Raw genomic sequence first — 18,861 nt, 5'->3', positions numbered from 1 at the left:
GGCAGTCACGCAGAGAATGAAACTTAGACACATTTTCTTCATAACATCGGCTAACAACTATCTAAAATTCGTTCTCTGCGTGACTGCCTAATCGCGTCGAGCAAGTGCGACGGTGAAGATATCGTGCCATGTACCGGGCTAAGCAGCCGCGGCAGCTGGTCTTGTAGAAATTTCAATAAATTGCAGCTCCATTACGGTGGCGTTCTGAAGGAAATGGCCGCGGTCAAAAATTTTTGTTCGTTTTCACCTTCAATTTGAGACCACATCATTTTTAGAGCGCAGTGCCCCTTTAAGAACGACTGCCCTAGAGTTCAAGTCGTGTCAATTCAAAATGGATATGAGTCTAAACAACCCCGTGTCTATCATCCTGCGATGCGTCAGTGCCTGAATTATTAAAAGCATTTCCGCTTTCCAGGTGTCGGTGGCCATGGAATTCAAGAAGAAAGAACTCTCCGATGGTGTGTATCCCGAATACGCTCAGGTGCACATTCCGCAGCACGCGTTCGAACTGACCGATCGCACAAATATCGAGGCCGACGTCAACGTGTCCAAATCGGAAGACAACTCTCTCCTATACTTGGGATCGGTAAGTGCGGAGGAACGTGCCTTAGTAGGTTTTATTTCGCCGACATGATAGCGTAATGGTGGAGCTTCTGGCTTCTTGATCGGTAGGCCGTGTGTTCAATTCCTGACCGGGTCAGACCAAAGAACTCGTTGATTGAACTGGTTTCTGTGGCTTGCCCGCTTGGCGCTCAGCATTATCAGGATGGCATGCAGGGATGGTATACAGATTTGAAAATCATTACAAGGCTATTTCTGCACCTTCCTTGTGCAGTGGGATATGCACATCATGCACTCGTGGTATGCATATGCACAGATCGTGTGTAGTTATGTCACGAGTCGGTGCATATGCCACAAAAACATCGAGGATAAAATATATAGTGTCCTATTCTTTCATTTATCTACTTGCTGTGGTTGTTTGAGGAGGGGTACAAAACTTCAATATACAATTGTATATTATATTCATATTGAAATGAACCAGAATATTTTGGGCTGACACTCGTTAGGGGTAATCGTCAGCAACTAGTAGACAAATCAACGGCAAGAAATTTGTAGTTGCGGGCGATTACCCCTGACGAGTGTCCTTCGAAAACAGTCGGGTATATTTCAACTATACGCTGTGTTCAAGTGGTTATATTGCTTACACGTCTACTTGACAATTTCTCAAGGTTACGCGAGACTCTTTATGACAGTAAAACCCCCCTTATTGTCATATCACAAAATCATGAAAAGAGCAACCAGAATGCTAGAAATCCCAACGGATAGTTTGATGGCATGGAAGGTTATGTCTGTTGATGAGAGAATACTCAAATATGAAATTCGGACTCTACGTAGAGCACCAACAATGACTGTTGGTAACATATTATTCACGTAGGTTCAATATTTTCGTTTTAGCAAGACCCGGAGGGTGATTACGTCGCTCTGGAAACGATCGGTGGCAGAGTCTACTATTACTATAAAGCCGGGGACGGCGTGGGCCAGCTTATCAGCGACGTCCCAATTAACGATGAGAAGTGGCATAAGATTGTAATGGAAAGGTAAGTTGCGATAGGCAAACGCTCGAATAGCTTCTTGAACGCACGGAAGTTCATTACACTGGTCAACACATATTTTTAGGCAGACAAAGTAAGAGTGGTATTTGGGGTTCTGAAGGGCACTGATTCCGAATATGACCTTGGTTTTTTTCAAATTGGCTCTTGTTGTGGAGATAACCCATGGGGCTGTTATCACCAAAATCTCACATTTTCGCGGTAATGACTAGATATAAAATCGGCTTAGTGGTACTATAAAGTTTAGAAATTCAATCTACTTATTATTTTTACACACAGAAGACTATATTAAATCAAAATACAGCAACAGCACTATATTTTGGGGTATTAGATTTATCATAGTTACAGACTTTCACGGATATCATGTACATAAATAAACTCCAGTCATGTATAGAAGTATTTACCTAGATACTCTGATAAGGTGGCATTAATTCAATCAGTTTTACGTCAACCACCTATTGTAAATTTGAAATAATCAGTTGGAATACAATATTATTGATATATTTTGATTCGAAATTGTTTTTGTACGATTTTCGCCTGTAAGCTATTTAGTGCAGTTTGTCGAAAGGTTCCGGCAACGGTCTGACATAATATGATCAATGGTTCATCTCACCTGCCCTGTATCTTTCTATTGTTGTTCTGATGTCTTGTTAGAACCTCTCCCCTTGCTAATCAACATGATGATCGGGAAATATATCAAGATGACTGAATAGGAAGTGAACTTTTATGCTCATGTTTGTTCCAAGTTTTCGATATGCAGATACGAATTTTCGGACCGACTGTTTGTAGTTCGGTGCTTTGTGATCAGCTTGAAAGTTTTATTTACTACATCTTAGGAGAAATTACATGCAGTGAACTCCTAATGTGAAATTGGAATCTTTCATCGGTATTCGAATATACCAGATACCAGATTCAAGCTTCTCGTTTGATAGGGTTACTAGGTATACCCACTTCGTTGACTCAGTGGAAAATTATCCATTTACCAGTCAAAAGAAATGAGACACATATAAGTATTGTAGTTAAGCCTTTCAAGGACAAATTTTATAGTTTAATACTCCTCTTTAATCTTGGTAGAATGACCAATTGATACATTAGAAGATGAATTTCCGTTTTGGAAAAGTACAATTTTTAGGCTTTACAAACTGCTTTTTTGACAAACAAATACTTCGCATCATCCCATGTTAATATTGATAGAATGAATGAGAATGACATGAGGGTTCTTCATAGTCAATTAGCCATTTATGCGCTGTCTAAAATTAGAAAAAACTACCATTTTCGTCCCACTGAGTGAAATATTCAAGGGTAAATACTAGGGATGGTGTGAACCTCTGAAAGGTTCAGGTTCGTGTGAACGCGAACCTTTTTCAAAGGTTCTGTGTGAACACGAACGTGAACCTCGTGACGTCACGTGACGTCATATTGCTAATTCCAACCCTATCTTCCAATGAAGTGATAGCCTATATTAATGTACACGATACCTAGCGAAGTCTCGGTCCACATAATGCCACAATGCTGAAGTACATATCGGCGTTTTAAACGTCGCTAAATGTATCAACAGCGGTAATCAAAGAATATAATATTTGCGTAAAATCAATACATTCCGTCGCATTGCCAACAATTTCGACGAGGACTTACCAAGGAATGTAAGCTTACGCCTTAACGGTCTTAGCCAGACCGGACAATGTGTTCGGAGTCTGAGTATTGTTATATTGATATTGAGCAGAGTGTACAACGGGTTTCAATACTCGCTACCGATACCACAAACAACAACAAGTTATGCAGCAGTAGCAAGCACCTTAATCGCACAGATTTGGTTTTAATGATACAGTAAAGATATGAAGTCATGATTGACCCCGTACGTCCGTTCGATTTTTTACATCAGAAGACGATATCAATGTCATTGATTGGTTGTATAAGCATCATTCGCTGACTACGTATATCGCTCGTGATGTTGTGTGATTGCGGGTCAAGCTCACAGCAGATAGTCACTAAATATTCACAAACGGAAAGCTGGTTATTCGGAGAAAATTTTTGCAACAAAGCAACTAAAACTTTTAAGGTTGTCAAGGTGCATGGTGCATGCTCGTTAAGCGTTGATTTTTTATGCTGCCAGCACCATGCATGGAGTGACCCGCAGTTGAAATGCAATAAATTTGAGCCAAAGATCTTATAATGGAGTGAAAATTACAATTTACCTAAAGGTTCACAGTGCAGAACCTACCAAGGTTCTGTTGTGAACACGAACCTATAAATTTCCGAGGTTCACATACAGAACGCGAACGTGAACCTCACGTTCACACCATCCCTAGTAAATACAGTAATTTTGGGCTTTTTTAGGGGTATAAATATCTTCTGACAGAGAACCAATCTGACAAAACTAATGTGATATTCGTAATCAGCAACCTCAAAAACCCCCGAAACATTTCTCAGATGTTCTGCCTAAAAATTTTTTTTCATTTTGTTGACCAGTGTTATACAATTAAAACATATGCTCATATTGAAATGAACCCGAATAGTTTCGGCTGACACTCGTCAGGGGTAATCGTCAGCAACTTGTAGAGTTCCGAGTCCAAGTCATAGTGTTTGCTGTTTAGTAACGAGGCCTATCTATTGTTCTATTATCGGCCCTGATATAAGAGCCTTGGGTAAGTGTTGAGTCATATGACTTGGTCGAATCATGCGCAATGACTCGAGTACAAGTCGAGTTAATGCACCAAATTGACTTCAGAAAAGTCCAGTCAATGAAAAACTGCTACTAAAGTCGACTCTGGTATATAACCCTAGTGATGGAGTTGGAGATTGCCAGACTTTTTAGTAACATTGTATATGGAACTAAACATGGCGTAGAGCTGAAAGGACATTACTAGAGACGCGAAAAATTCCTTCATGTTATAGAGTAAATTTTGTCGGAAAATATTCGCGCGTCAGTGAATGTGTTGTGTATATTTTACAATTTTTTTAATCAAATTTACTTTTTTCAGGAATGAAAATATAGCTCGGCTCACGGTGTATTACAATGACCCCTCGTCTTGCCGAAGCGATTCTTGTAATCCGAACTTGATGATACCAAACGTGAAAGAAGCCGCCATCGCAGGGTCCAACGTTGCTGCGACACTGCCTCTGCAGTCGACCCCACTTATCATCGGGGGAATGCCTCTGAAAGGGGTAGGATTATTTCGATTTGTTCTTTACTGCGATTAATATACTCACACTGATATGAACCTGAGTAGTTTCGACTGACGCCCGTCAAGAACAATCGAAATTTACATTCAGAATTCACTTTTGGCAGGGGATCAAGATTTGATAAGTTTTAATCTGCTTTACATTGCAGCTTCCTGTTGAGCTGACCAACGATCAGATGGACGGTTGCGTCAAGGACGTGAAAGTCAACAAGGAGGGAGTCGGAATTTGGAACTTTGCCGCCTACAACGGACCGTTGCCTGGAAAGAGTTGTGCTCAGTGAGTATCTTCTCTCAAGTCTCTCAAAACTTTGTATCCTTTTGTGGCCGTGTTTTACAAACCTGTCATTTTTTTAGAAACTTATTTTTGTAAATTACTCGCTATTATTAGTATTAATAATATAAGGGCTGTCTTTATTCAAATCGACAAATCTAGTCACTAGATTACACGTAATTGCGGAGAAAAAACCTCGAGTTCAATAAATCCGCTCAAAAATGCTCTAGTTTATATTGATTTACGAAATAATTTTGGGTCCCCTTTGGGATTGCCCGTCAAATTTGGATAGATCAGTCATGGCCCTGAATTCAGAGAAAAAAACCTCGAGTTGAATAAATCGGCTCAAAAATGCTCTAGTTTAAATTGATTCACGAAATAATTTTGGGTCCGCTTTGAGATTGCCCGTCAAATTTGGCGGGAGGGGGGGCAGTCACGACCCTGAATTCAGACTTCAAGCTTGGGTGATAAAGCTTGGGCGATACGCTTGCGCAATCAATTGAAAGTGTTTTAATTGCCCTAACGCAATAAACCATATCGGATTTTTGAGCTAATTCAGGATATAAAACAGATGACTTGCACCTTCACCGATATTTGGCCAATATTCAAATGATATGGGACTAATTACTTAAGTTTGTCAGGTAGTTATGTTTTCAGACTCTTTCTACTAAACATTTTTCACTCTTTTAGGCAAAACTAGGCCTGAAATTTTTCCTTTTCTACTTGCTCGAAAATCTCTTTGCTGTTTGAACTTTGACTGTGACTGATGTGACCGCTTATACCCGTAAGCCAGTGGTTCCCAACCTGTGGTACGCGTACCACTAGTGGTACGCGAAGGTCTTCCAGGTGGCACTCGAGCAGATTCTGTTTTTTTTTTCAACCGAAAGGAGTTATTAGTTCGGGTGGGGTTGATTTCAAGTATTTTTGAAGCCGTCGTCTCACACTATTTCCCAGCTGCCATTTCTCCCTTCTTGGAAGTGCGAGTAAGGATTTATTTTCTTCCCTGATGCCTATCAAGTCGAAGAAACGAAACCGACTTGTTGCGCTCATGCATGACCTTCGATGCGCTGTGAGCATACGTATGCCACGCATCGACCAGCTAGAGGAAAATAAACAAATGCAGCCATCGCATTGAATAAATTTAGTTTTGTTGTTTGTTGTTATTTTATTATGTTCTTCTTCTAGTGACTGGGGGTTAGGGTTGTCCATAATTTCGAAAATCTCACAAATCCTGCGTATCCATGTCTCATTCTATAGATTATTGATAAAAAACGTCGATGAGCCTGCAATAAGCTCACAGGAAAGTCGTTAAAATTTGTCTAAATGCGTTTGAAAGTGGCTGCTACAGAGTGGGCGTACCAGCTACCATAGAACGGCGAGCAGACTAGTAATCATGAAACCACGGCGCTTGATTGGGTAAGTGGCTATGCCTGAATGATTACGACGGTGGCGGCTTGCTGATCAGCTGTTCGAGGAGTCCGCTAACGGCGGTGAATCTGTAAGCGCATTGTAGGCTGGTCCGCAGATGATGATTTGAGATTGATTCGGGATATGTTTAGTAACATATTACATAACGAACAAAAGACAGCTGCTTCACAAAAACGTTTGAAACATGACTGGCTTATTGTGAAGGTATAACCGTTGTAGTCTGTGTAGCTTGCTTTCATCGAGGGAAAGCACTGAAACACACAAAGAAACATTGCAATGGCACTTATGCAAGTAGCGTACGAATTTCTAGTTTCAGAAGGGATGTACCATCATTGATTACCAATATACATCTTAACAGTAATCATACTTTGTTGATCTTATTAGGCTCTGGTCGTGGTGTATAATTTAGGTCTTGAATGCTCTAAGGATGGGCTGAATCGTCCGTTTATGCGTGGCACCTGTCCGATTCTTACAGCACAATGAATCTAACCGTAAGTGCTGTCAAAGTCCTCAATAATACCACAGAAAGAGATCTAAAGGTATGCACAGGCTATGCTGGTAGGGTCAGCAAAACCACCGTTTGCTTGTAGAGCTTAGCCTGTCCTAAATGAATCATAGATCATCACTGGCTGCATCACGACTAATGTTTGAATCAAACCAGACATGGATATATAAATGCATTTAATCGATGCGGTAGTTACACTTCTTCAGAGTACCAACGTAAGCTACCTGGTCGGTCCACATATCCATCTTATAAGCAAACAGGATTGTGCTCCGCAGCATCCATCTCACGTGCTGTGCTGCACCAGTTTGGCGATGGCTAATACTTTACCTGCACCCAGGAAAACAGGAGGACTAGGCATAATCGCAAGCATATCAGACTAGATGCTTCTCAGAATTATACTCAGTTCTACAAGTTCACAACCATTCGCTGTTACACCTCTGCCATGTCTGCAATAGGCTATTACTGCTATAAACCTATCGTAACCGACTTTCAAACTAAAACATTAAATCACCAACCTACAATGCCCTTACAGAATCATCGCCGTTAGCAAACTTCTTTAATGAGTAGAAGCACGTAATCAGCAAGTTGCTGCTGTCGCCATCATTCAAGCATAACTGATTAACCAATCATGAGCCGTGATTTCGTGATTACTAGTCTTCTGGCCGTTCTATCTTCGCTGGCACGCCCACTCCACAGCAGCTACTTTCAAACGCATTTAGACAAATCTTAACGACTTTCCTGTGAGCTTATTGCAGGCTCATTGACGTTTTTTATCAATAATCTATAGAATGAGACATGGATACGCAGCATTTGTGAGATTTTCCAAATTATGGACAACCCTACTGGGGGTGAAAAAAACAATTTCGTGCATCCCATCAACCCTGGCAGCTGACGCCTCGTTTAATAGAATTTGTTATTACTAGGGCCATGTTTGTTTGACAAGACAAAATAAGTCAAAATTTTGTCAAAATTGCAGGGTTAAGTCAAAAAATTGTCCAAATTCTTTACAAAGTCAAAATTTTTCGGACCCCTGCATTTCATCGATTGTATCATAGATTTTGCACTGCCGGTGATATTTTACAGCTTGTAGCCTACTAAGGCTACCGTTGTAGACGGCCCATTGTCTGCGCAATGTGAATCATAAACGGTCGAATGAAGGAAATAGATTGACCTGGTGTTATGGTCAACGCACACAATATCCTAACTGAAGCAAGACTGCTTGCGAATTGCATGGTTCTCATATCAAGAAGCGCATGATGAAAAATTGTGATGTAGACAATATTGTTAGAATGAAGCAACGCGGTTTGTCACCAGCCGTGACACAACTTCAGTGTTGTCAGCCAACAACTGCTGCTGTTGAATGTTCTTTCTCCATTCTTGGCAAGCTACTTAGTTAGGACAGACACTTTCTACCCGAGAATGTAGGAAAGTATCATTCGTTGTACTACAATCGATTTTAATTATTTCTACCATAATATGTGATGTAACTACTGGAATTCTTCATAGGGTCAGATTTCGTGAGAATAAAGTTTTTTCATGTAAAAATTCGTTAGTTTTTTAGTTGAAAACGTTTTTTTTCGGGCCAAACTACTTCGTAAGAACAGACAGTTCCAACCACAAATGATGATAAGTAGTACAATTTTACCATTATGTGCAAAAACACGTAATTTGCATACGTGAGGTCAAAATTTGGTCAGAATTAAGTATTTTTAGGTAAAAAAATGTCAAAAAATCGCCCTAGTTATTACACCTCGCTTAAGTCAAATACGTGACTATGACGTCATAAATGGTGGAAATGCGCGTAACTTATGTAGGTGGCACGCGAGCACTGCATAAAACCTCGAAATGGTACGTGAGTGGAAATAGGTTGGGATACACTGCCGTAAGCTATAAGAAATATATCAATATTCCCAGTCTCTGACTCTCAACTACTGTGTTGTGATGTCACAAAAATTCTGGATGGATACCGATATTTCTTTCAAAGTGTGATATCGACTTGATATTATCGGAGGTCCGATAATCGCTCGGGCTCATGTGACGTGTGTATTTTTTTGTGCCCCAGCCCGGGAACACGCGAATTGTCGGGGGCCTGGAAGTTCCGTGGCCTGGACAGTTACATTCGAATCGGCCGCGAGCAAATCGAAAGGAAAGGCTTCTACAATCCGGGCAGTCTCGTGGCGTTCATTGGCTTCAAGTTCCACACCAAGCAGCAGGACCAGTTGCTGTTCCTGGTCGGAGACAGCATCGTGAGTTTGCCGGATTGCTTGTTGACTCGTTTGGCACGAGATGTGAAACGTAATACTACGTAACATAAATCCGTGCCGTAGGAACGGAGGTGGTCAGTAAAGATGGTTTGCCTACATCAGGTACTCGAAAACTCGGTTCCACGAACCCCATAGGAGTTAGGGGTTCGGGTCCGACCAAGGTCGACTCCATATAATTCCTTCCTAAGTGTTGTGTTCCTAAGTGTTGTGTTCCAAAGTGTTGTGTTCCTAAGTGTTGTTCCTAAATGCTGTGTTCCTTAGTGTTGTGTTCCTTCGTGTTGTGTCAGAAGATTGACCTGGTGTAAATAACCACACAGTATGTGATTAACCTCGTTTACTGATGTTCATTATTGATGACAGTTAATCGAAAAGCTTAGAGTGCAAAAGCTTAAAGCTTAGAGCAAAATGAATATATTGTTTGCTGCTATACTACTCGAGTAGACACGCCGACTAATTTAACCGCGTAACACGAATTGCCTCCTCAGGATCAATTCTACGCGCTGGAACTGAAAGACGGACGGCAGCTGGTGTTCACGTACAACTTTGGCTTTGATGAGCCGCGCACTAAAGTGATAGACAAGAACATTGCAAATGACGACACCCAGCAGCTCAAATTTGGCTTCATATCGCAAGGCAGTTTCATTATTCTCCTCATCAACAACAAGTGAGCGAGATCTCGTGTGTGATCTTTGTCGGGCGTTTTGTGTTAACTTTTCGCAATTTGCAGCTTGTTCATGAAGCTGGACTACGGTGACGATTGGGATATGATGGTCGGCGGATCCTTCTGGCTTGGAGGCGTTCCGGAAGCTGATCGCTTTGACGGGTAAATATTGATCTTACCCTATTTTGGGATGAGTTCGTATCGTTTGGGCTAGATACTGCTACAACAAAGTACTCAAGTTGCACTACTTGCGGTTTTTAGACTACTTGGCAGTTTTCAGGCAAAACTACTTATATTTAGAAAGTAGTTTTGGAGGAGTTCGCATCATTTTGGATAGATCAACTCAGGGTTGTAACAAAGTCACAAGCTCCCGAGTCACAAGTCAATCTCACTTTTGTAGTTTTGACTCGAGTCCAAGTCAGTGAATAGAGGGGTCGAGTCCAAGTTAGTGTGTTCACTGTTCAGTTTCGAGTTCAATCTGGTTCAACCCACTTGTTTCCACTTTGCTCTAGTTATATTGAAGGGCTCACATTCATAATATCATAATTTTACTCAGTCCCAACAGTTTATGACCCTATTTTCCAAGTATCGGGACTGACAGACGAAATACCAATAATGGTGACTTTACTATTCTTCGAAGTTACAATATCCTAGTCTCAAGTCATGTGACTTGGTTCGAGTCGTGCACATTTACGCATTAGAAAAACGACTCAAGTGTAGCAACATCGGTATAACGCTGTGCTCTCTAACATGGGCGACAAACATAATTACGGCGAAAGAAATAATATTTTATTTCGAAAATGCAAATGCAACAAAAATATCATGATCGTCACTTTCGTTCTATTTTGAACTGTGAGCTACGCACAATACCTGAACACTTTTCAGCGACCAAAGAATCTATAATGCGGTAAGCTAGATACAGTATTTGCTGGGAGACTATCTCCTCGTAAAGTGTAATCTTGCGAGGAAGCTGCAAGTCGTTTTCTGAGCGTCTCGGCCTTGACAGTGTCTGGGCCATTTCTCGTCGAGGCAATACGCCCATTGATTTTAGCTAATTCTTCCTCTATAGAATGCTATTGCCATCGCCGAAATTGTATCAGCTAGTGAGGAATAGTGATGGGATGTTGACCACAGGAGAATAGCTTATTTTGAACAACAGTATTTTTAAACTGAAATCAATATCGGCATTTAAATATGCTTTACGAAGCATTCTTCCAAAATCTTGAAACGGATCGCGGGCCTCGAAATATGCTCGCGGGCCGCGTGTTGGTGACCCCTGCTATAAGGAGAGAGTTGATCAGTTTCTGAATGGGTTGGGAGTTGATGGTTTTTATGTTTTTATTTACATTGTACCGTCTCTCATTTCTCCAGGCTCGGCACCGATGTTGTGGCCAATCTCAACCACAATTATCGCGGATGTATCGAGACCCTCAAGATTCACCTGCAGCGCAAGTTCAACATCTATGAGGCTGACGAGCGCGTCGGAGTAACCATCGGATGCGGCGCAGCGGTATGATCACCCAAGAGCAGAATTGGTCAATTTTCTGCATTTTCAAATTTGATTTGGATCAGAATTGTAGCTTCAGTTTTTTCATAGTAGATTACAAGTAGAATTACGGAATTCACAGAAACTTTGAAATTAAATTCATTTCCGAATTCGTAAATGTAATGGAGATTAAGCTTAGTTCATATGAAATCAGAGTTCAACTTGAGCAGGAGAATGATTTTCACTGAATTCCTGAATTCGCAAACACTTGGAAATTGAATTCGATTCTGCATTGGTATGATGTTCAACGGAAATCGAGTTGATTATCGTAAGCGTGAGAATGGCAAACGTCTGCACACTATGTACTCCCCGTTTTGCGCTAAACAGTTGTAGCATTTTCAGAAAAACTTAACGGTTGAGATTTGAATTTATTCATATCATAGATATGCTTCTAAAATTGGAATTTGAATTGGATTACCAACATTTCGCTCTGATTCGACCCGAGTCCTCGAATTTTCATGCCGGGATAATGGGTGACCTGATTAGTAACACTGGCATCCATGACTTGCCCGCTTGGCGCTCATGCATTACTGGGATAGCATGGAGGAGTGATGCAAGACCTGATACGATTGTGGATACACGATGTTCTTTGCAATTCCCTACCAGTTACGATTACTCCCGACAATATGCCAGGTTGATTTCGATATGAATATAGTATTCCTTTGTATACTGGAGTTTCGTATCTCCGCAAGTCTCTTCATATACATTCATGTGTGCTCTATTGCAGGATATCCCGCCCATCGATCAGGATGATAAAATCGAAATTTCGGTGGCCCACGATTACCCGTTGGTACTCAAGTACGATAGCGACGCCCGGTTAGAAGCAAGCACAACCGTGGCACTTACCACCGTGGCATCTACCACCGAACCCACCCCGCCAACTACCACTACCACCACTACGACTACTGCCGCCACTACCACTACTGTGGTCGAACCAGACCTTGTTGATCCCAATGGTCCTCCCCCCGAGGAAGAGGAGGATACAGAACAGGTATAGATAGCACGCTTGCCGCCAAACCACTGAATACAAACGGACCCATTCTGCTGCCTTGTGGAATTCCATTTTCGTCGAATATGTAATTCCGCGCACAGAATTCACTTGCAACTGTTTTTAAATCCGATCAAAGCCGTTTTAATGTGCACGAGATTTTCGATTTTATGTCAATGTATTATTTTACTGAAATAATTGCTATAGTGTACGATGTTATGTAAAGATAACGGTACATCGATTCCTTAATGTGTACCGTAAACAATCCCAGATTTGGGCAAGTAGGATATTTTCCAAATTAGACTAGGATTAGAATCATAGCCACACATTTTTTTCAAATTAAGTTAGAATTACTTAATTCCTAAAAACTTTGAAATTGAATCATATTCAGCAAATTGGAAAGAAATAAAAAAAATCAACTTCAGTTGATATCGAGAGTTCATTTTCCTCTAATTAGCACACTACAATTATCTATACTTGTCCAAAACTTCCAGTATCAGTGGTGCAAACGTGCCGAAACTACGTGTGAAATCCTGTACATATTTTCTGTCTGTATACCCGTGTACGTGCCTTACTAACATAGCCTTCGCTTCAGCATATTAGAGGTTCCTTTTGTTTAATGCTTCAATGTTTGGCATTTGCGAGAACTTAATTAGATCACAGTGTCGATGTGTGATACGATTCGTAATTTACTAACCGACCCTCCGTCTGAAATAAGTGTTTGAGCCTGCTTCGAAGCAGTATATATCCAACTTTGTAATTTGAACTTGTTTTTAATATAGGAGAGGGTGATTTTACTTTCATAGCGTGTCATTTAATAAGTTATGCCTAGTCGGTTTTGATCTTGTATCGAAACGATCTGAGTGTCTTGTGATAGGACGTGTGACGAAATTTTAAGTTTGATTTTGAAACCAGCTTTCAAATCGTTTGATGTCATTGTCATTCGCTGTCTGATTTTCTACTGAAAATGATGGGAATAAAATCTGGTACGTTTGAAACGGATGTTTCGTGATACCTTGTTCGGTATCGGAGGGGTGCATGTCGATCATTCACTAATCTTGTGGAATGTGACTTTGCGAGCGGCACTATCGTTTCAACTTCGAGTAATTCACAATTACGGACTGAACCTGCATCTTCATCTCCACACTAAATGAGGCACTTGTTTGTGATATGGCGACTCGTGCATTATCTTACATTAATCCTTGGTCTCGTATCGATTCCATTCGTATCCAGGCCAGGAGAATTGTTCACTGTTCACAGTCATTCGTGTGAACTGTAAAGTAATATAAAGTAATACAGTGTATGAAATCACCGTTGCTAGAAGCACAAGTATCTGCGTAAGTTTGTACTCGTTTAAAACTAGGCCGACATTACGAACTTTTCTGCTCATTTAGACATGCCTCTTCGAGGTACAGAACTTCAATATACAATTGAGTAGTATATTCATATTGAAAGGAAACCGAATGTTTTCGGCTGACACTCGTCAGGGTAATCGTCAGCAACTAGTAGAGAATTGGACAGAACATTGTATGTACATCGGAAATCGTATCACAAAATATGACGTCACCAGCATGGAATTAAATCACAAATATAAGAGCGTTAGATGTACTATTTTAAGATGGTCGACCGTTGTTAAAATACACCAGTCCAAGCTTTGTCTACGGAAGGAGCTCGTGTACCGTCTTAAAATGGTAGCCTACATTGAACGCTCTCTTATTTGAGATTTCATTCCACACTGGTGACGTCACATTTTGTGATACGTTTGTTGGTTGATACACAATGTCCTTTCCAATTCTTTACTAGTTGCTGACGGTTACCCCTGATGAGTGTCAGCCGAAAATATTCGGGTTCATTTCAATATGACTATACTATTCAAAATGAAAGTTCTGAATAGATTCGATATGTAGATTTTGTCGAGAGCGGACAGCTTTTTGCTTTGGGCTACTTGCGCGATTACAAGATATGCGTCTTCGCGCCCAACACAAAGCGACTAATACCACTACAAATATAGAGTCCTCGAAAATATATTCAATTACTGTGATACAAGAGCTATTTCCAGTGGTAGCCTAACTTGATACAATTTCGTTCAATAAAGTGATAAGTCGGTGAAACCTTCAGTTCTCTGAAAAAGTAGAAGCGCTTCGTTACTGACCAGTTCTCTAGCATTAGTTGGATCAGGTCGAAAAGGGTTGCTGACGGTTACCCCTGATGCGTGTCAGACGAAAATATTCGGGTTCATTTCAATATGAATATACTATTCAAAATGAAAGTTCTGAATAGATTCGATATATAGATTTTGTCGAGAGTCGACAGCTTTTTGCTTTGGGCTACCTGCGCGATTACAAGATATGCGTCTTCGCGCCCAACACAAAGCGACTAATACCACTACAAATATGGAATCCTCGAAAATATATTCAATTTCTGTGATACAAGAGCTATTTCCAGTGGTAGCCTAACTTGATACAATTTCGTTCAATAAAGTGATAAGTCGGTGAAACCTTCAGTTCTCTGAAAAAGTAGAAGCGCTTCGTTACTGAACAGTTCTCTAGCATTAGTTGGATCAGGTCGAAAAGGGTTACTTGCTGTTATTGCATATTTTGTAAGAACACTTGAACTCTTCCTATTTCTTGCCATCGTTCCCGAGATGATTTGCGATCGCATAGAGTCCGGGCGGGTCAAACGTCAAAATTGATGGTTTCCAACTAGTCTCGATCATCTCCGACACCAAAGAATTAGAGGAGCCTATCGGCAGTGCTTCGCGGTCACGAGCAGGACTTCCCATAGCTACGTAGCATGAATCTGTAGTATGGATGTGGAAGGTTCAAATCAGTACCTGTTATGCGACCACAAAGAAAACAATGCCCGATCTACACCTCATGCTTTCACCCTCCTTGCACTTCGTAACAACAACAAGGACATGTCGTTTCACTAGCGTGCACAACTTTTCACTACGTGTTTTGGATGATGTGATTCTAGATAAAGCTTCCGAGTCTGGAAAAACCATAGAAACTAAAATCTTCGTTGAAAGCGCGTGGGATTTCAGTAATCGAAAAATGGTCTCTATAACTCAACCCGAATCATTATTACAATAAATACTCGATTCGGATTTCACTATAGGCCCGAACCCTACTTGAATCTGTGCCAAAGCCTTATCCGTATAATGAAACCCCGATATCAGCAAAACTAACTAAAATTCAATGTCAATGTCGTTGATTTGCCGACCGGGTGTTAGGTCCAGTTTAAGCCGGAAATATTTCCGAAGTCAAATCCTGAAATCTGGTCTCTACTGTAGTCCAGGTGGGTCTGAAAATACAATCTCGGTTCGCCGCGCTGGCGACAACGCTTTGACATCAATGAAGAAGTGGCTAACGAATGGAAGAATAGGCAATAGAATACACAGTAGCCACAGTAGGCCTAAACTAAAGATTACTCTGTATGCTGACCTAAAAATAATTGAACGCAATCACATATAAAAGCGATCGGTATACCGGATTGTACAATATTTCAGCCGGAATCCGAAATCAACTCAACAGCAGATATATACCGTGATTCTGCCGAGAGTGACGAAGCTTCTGAAGTCGATTCTTCAATTGAAACTAATGACTTGGATGGATCTTACGAGGCGCGTGCAAGAGATGACAATCCGAACAATTTAGAATATCCGGGATTCGAAGCCGAGAATTTGAAATCGTCGAAGTTGGATATAATCCCAACAGAAAGCATAGATGACAAAAAGACATCAGAAGCCTCAAGAAATGAGACATCACGGCTGTCATCACTATCTAGAACTAGTGACGAGATTAATGTCACAAACACTTCAGATATCGCCCAACTCCCGGAAATCAATCTGGAAGAGAACGCTCAAGTCTCAGTTTACAAAAATGAAGATGCGTCGAAAGACCCCAAAAGCAATAATGTTAGCGTTTTACCTGTATTGCTTATTATCGTCGGAGTCTTGGTCTGCGTCGTTCTCTTGATTGCGGTAGTATCCGCCATCATGAATGGAAGTTTGTTAGCAGGTCCGCTACAGCCTCCTGCAACTCCACCAATCACGCCCGAACAAGCTCCTTTTCACGATGTACAAGCACAACGCACCGTACAAATGCATTGGTAGACAGTGTTTCTAAATACGATTTTATCATATAAATCACCAAACATCAATCAGTAATATTTGATATATTAGAACCACTCTGTAGGTGTTGTATTATCCAGCATGCAGAATCATTGGTACATGGTCAGGCCTGTTTATTTGTGGAAATTGGGTTTTATTTTTGGAGATTCTCCAAAAATAAGATTTGAAAACATCCAAAATTAAGCTTTTTTTGGTTGATTTTTTTCAAGTTTTTTAGTGAAATAAACGAGTCAGAGCAGTGTAAATACTGCTGAAACAACCAGGAAACTCACAAAAACACACGCAAAACAACATGTGTGTGAGGCAGGGGGTCTCCGAAACGCCAAAAGTAGGCTACATCCACTCACTGGAAGGACCAGAGGCGTGGCGACAAGGGTTGAAGAGGCGGCATGGTATGAAATCGTACGAGTGTGGTGCGGGCTGCACCACTGGACCTTGTGGCGCAGGCCGAATACCGCCACCTCTACAGCAATCACTTCGTCCACACGATGATGGGACTGAATGCCGGTTACCTCAGACAGCAACAGGACTTGATCCAGGAGATGAAAAGTGCGTACCCCAAGTTTGTTGACACCTGTTGGTTGTCAATTAAGAAAATGACCACTTGGTTAACTAGACACCGTACCCAACTCCTCGGAGTTATAAACGAGAATAGTCCGGCCTGTGCACCTTAGCCGCAGTGGTGGATCCAACTGATCGTCCTCGATCGCATGGCCACGGAACTGAGCAACACCGTCACGAAGCTTCAGGGACTTGCCCATCTGATTGTGGAGCAGCAAAAGAAGCTCCATCGCCTGGTCGAACGCCTTCAAGCTCGGTGCCCAGCTGAGGACTGGGACAATGACACCCACGGCAAGGAAGGTTTTCTGGTTAGACGGTGCTGGGCTATCAAGTTCACAGAGGCACGCAACTTCGTGGAGGATCAGGGGTGTGCACTGTGCAGTCCTCAACGTTCTCGATAATATCGACGAAGAGGAGAAGCAGTCCACGTTCGAGGCAGCAGAGAGAATTTATTGCAGGGCTCATCGTCGGCATAAAGAAAATTGAAGTTGCCGACAATGAAAGGGTCCTGCCCTGTGGTGCAACCTTGATGGCAGGACAGAACAAATACTTCTTGCTCTTTTAGATTCTAATATTATCAACAAGAGTGATACATATATGTATGCTACTTTATTTGCAGCTCAGTGAATTGATCGACAAACACTGGGGTGGGCACCTTAGTAGATACAGAATATCAAAAGACCAATTCCAACTATATCTCTCCGATACAAAACGGACGTCACTTTCAAGCGCTTGTCAGGAGCAAAGGTTTGGAAGATTGAAGAGTTTGAAACCATCCGACAGTTCTTTGGACCCATATGGTTTGATGTTTTCCACAACTGCGACGGTCGAAGCCGATTTCTCGAAAATCAACTGGGAGAAGGGTCTCTACCAGGCGTCACTGACTGATTTTTATTTGGAAGCCATTCTTCAGGCCAAAGACTTTGTGAAGAAAGTATTGGAAAGTTAGATCAAGATCACTGATGATGTCGATGTGTTGAAGGACATGAATACATGATAATAACATACTTTCGGTGAAGTTTTCTAGTAGTATTAGGGCTTAAAAACACCTTCAATTCTTATTTTTGGAGATTCTCCAAAACTAAAATTTGAAAACATCCAAAACTAAGCTATTTTTGTTATTTTTGGAGAAATCCAAAAATAAACAGGCCTGTACATGGTACATTATAGTTATTGATGTCATTACAGGGTGAGTTCATCAATATACCGCACTCGTCATCTGCTTTAGCTCGTCCAGGGCTTACTAGTATCCAAAATCCATTGCTTATAGATAATAGTTGATCCTGTATGCGTTCACTGTTCACTGTTCAGTGTGTATAACAATTTTTCGATAATTTGATATCATAAAAATATACGAACGAAGGAAATGTGCCGGCTTCATATGTTGATGACAGATTTAATTTTACCTAATCTACTTCAATAAATCTGTCGGCTCGCCTCGTTTGTGTTACGAAGAAACGTGTATGACATGAATTGACTTTATTTAGTATATTGGAGTTCCTATAGTCGAGTTTGTTAAGTAAAAGAAAATCGCTGAATGACGGAAACAAATTCACTGATTTATTATATGAAAGGCAATCTTCCATACGCAGGAACGATGGAAATGACCGCATAGAAATTAGCAACCGGGCACATTTCACGTTTGCTAAAGTTTTCCGTTAGACAGAGTCATGTATTCGTGTTTTACCATGAAATATTTTTTCGTGTTTCCTA

The 18,861-nt window shown here is 41.1% G+C and overlaps 2 protein-coding genes across 4 annotated transcripts in view; both read left to right on the top strand.

The window, feature by feature from the left end:
- Nucleotides 1–13,453, top strand: part of LOC145458008 (laminin subunit alpha-5-like) — a 57,348-nt gene extending 43,895 nt beyond the window's left edge. For all 3 annotated transcript variants that reach the window (XM_080336299.1, XM_080336301.1, XM_080336298.1), the window contains 9 exons: nt 416–586; nt 1,456–1,598; nt 4,592–4,775; nt 4,942–5,069; nt 9,059–9,242; nt 9,746–9,924; nt 9,988–10,083; nt 11,293–11,431; nt 12,195–13,453. In XM_080336299.1, the coding sequence (XP_080192425.1) occupies nt 416–586; nt 1,456–1,598; nt 4,592–4,775; nt 4,942–5,069; nt 9,059–9,242; nt 9,746–9,924; nt 9,988–10,083; nt 11,293–11,431; nt 12,195–12,464 (1,494 nt within the window). In that variant the 3' untranslated portion in view covers nt 12,465–13,453. The remainder of the gene's footprint in view (nt 1–415; nt 587–1,455; nt 1,599–4,591; nt 4,776–4,941; nt 5,070–9,058; nt 9,243–9,745; nt 9,925–9,987; nt 10,084–11,292; nt 11,432–12,194) is intronic.
- Nucleotides 13,454–15,924: 2,471 nt separating this feature from the next.
- LOC145457590 (uncharacterized) lies at nt 15,925–18,861 on the top strand (the record flags this gene model as incomplete). Its single annotated transcript, XM_080335813.1, has 1 exon — nt 15,925–18,861. A coding segment is annotated over one exon (645 nt), but the record flags the coding sequence as incomplete, so codon positions are not given.

The sequence above is a fragment of the Botryllus schlosseri genome, chromosome 15 (genome assembly GCF_051294905.1).
Source record: "Botryllus schlosseri isolate E-star chromosome 15, Bs_hap1, whole genome shotgun sequence".
Taxonomy (NCBI): Eukaryota; Metazoa; Chordata; class Ascidiacea; order Stolidobranchia; family Styelidae; genus Botryllus; species Botryllus schlosseri.
This window is presented reverse-complemented; position numbering and strand designations above follow the sequence as displayed.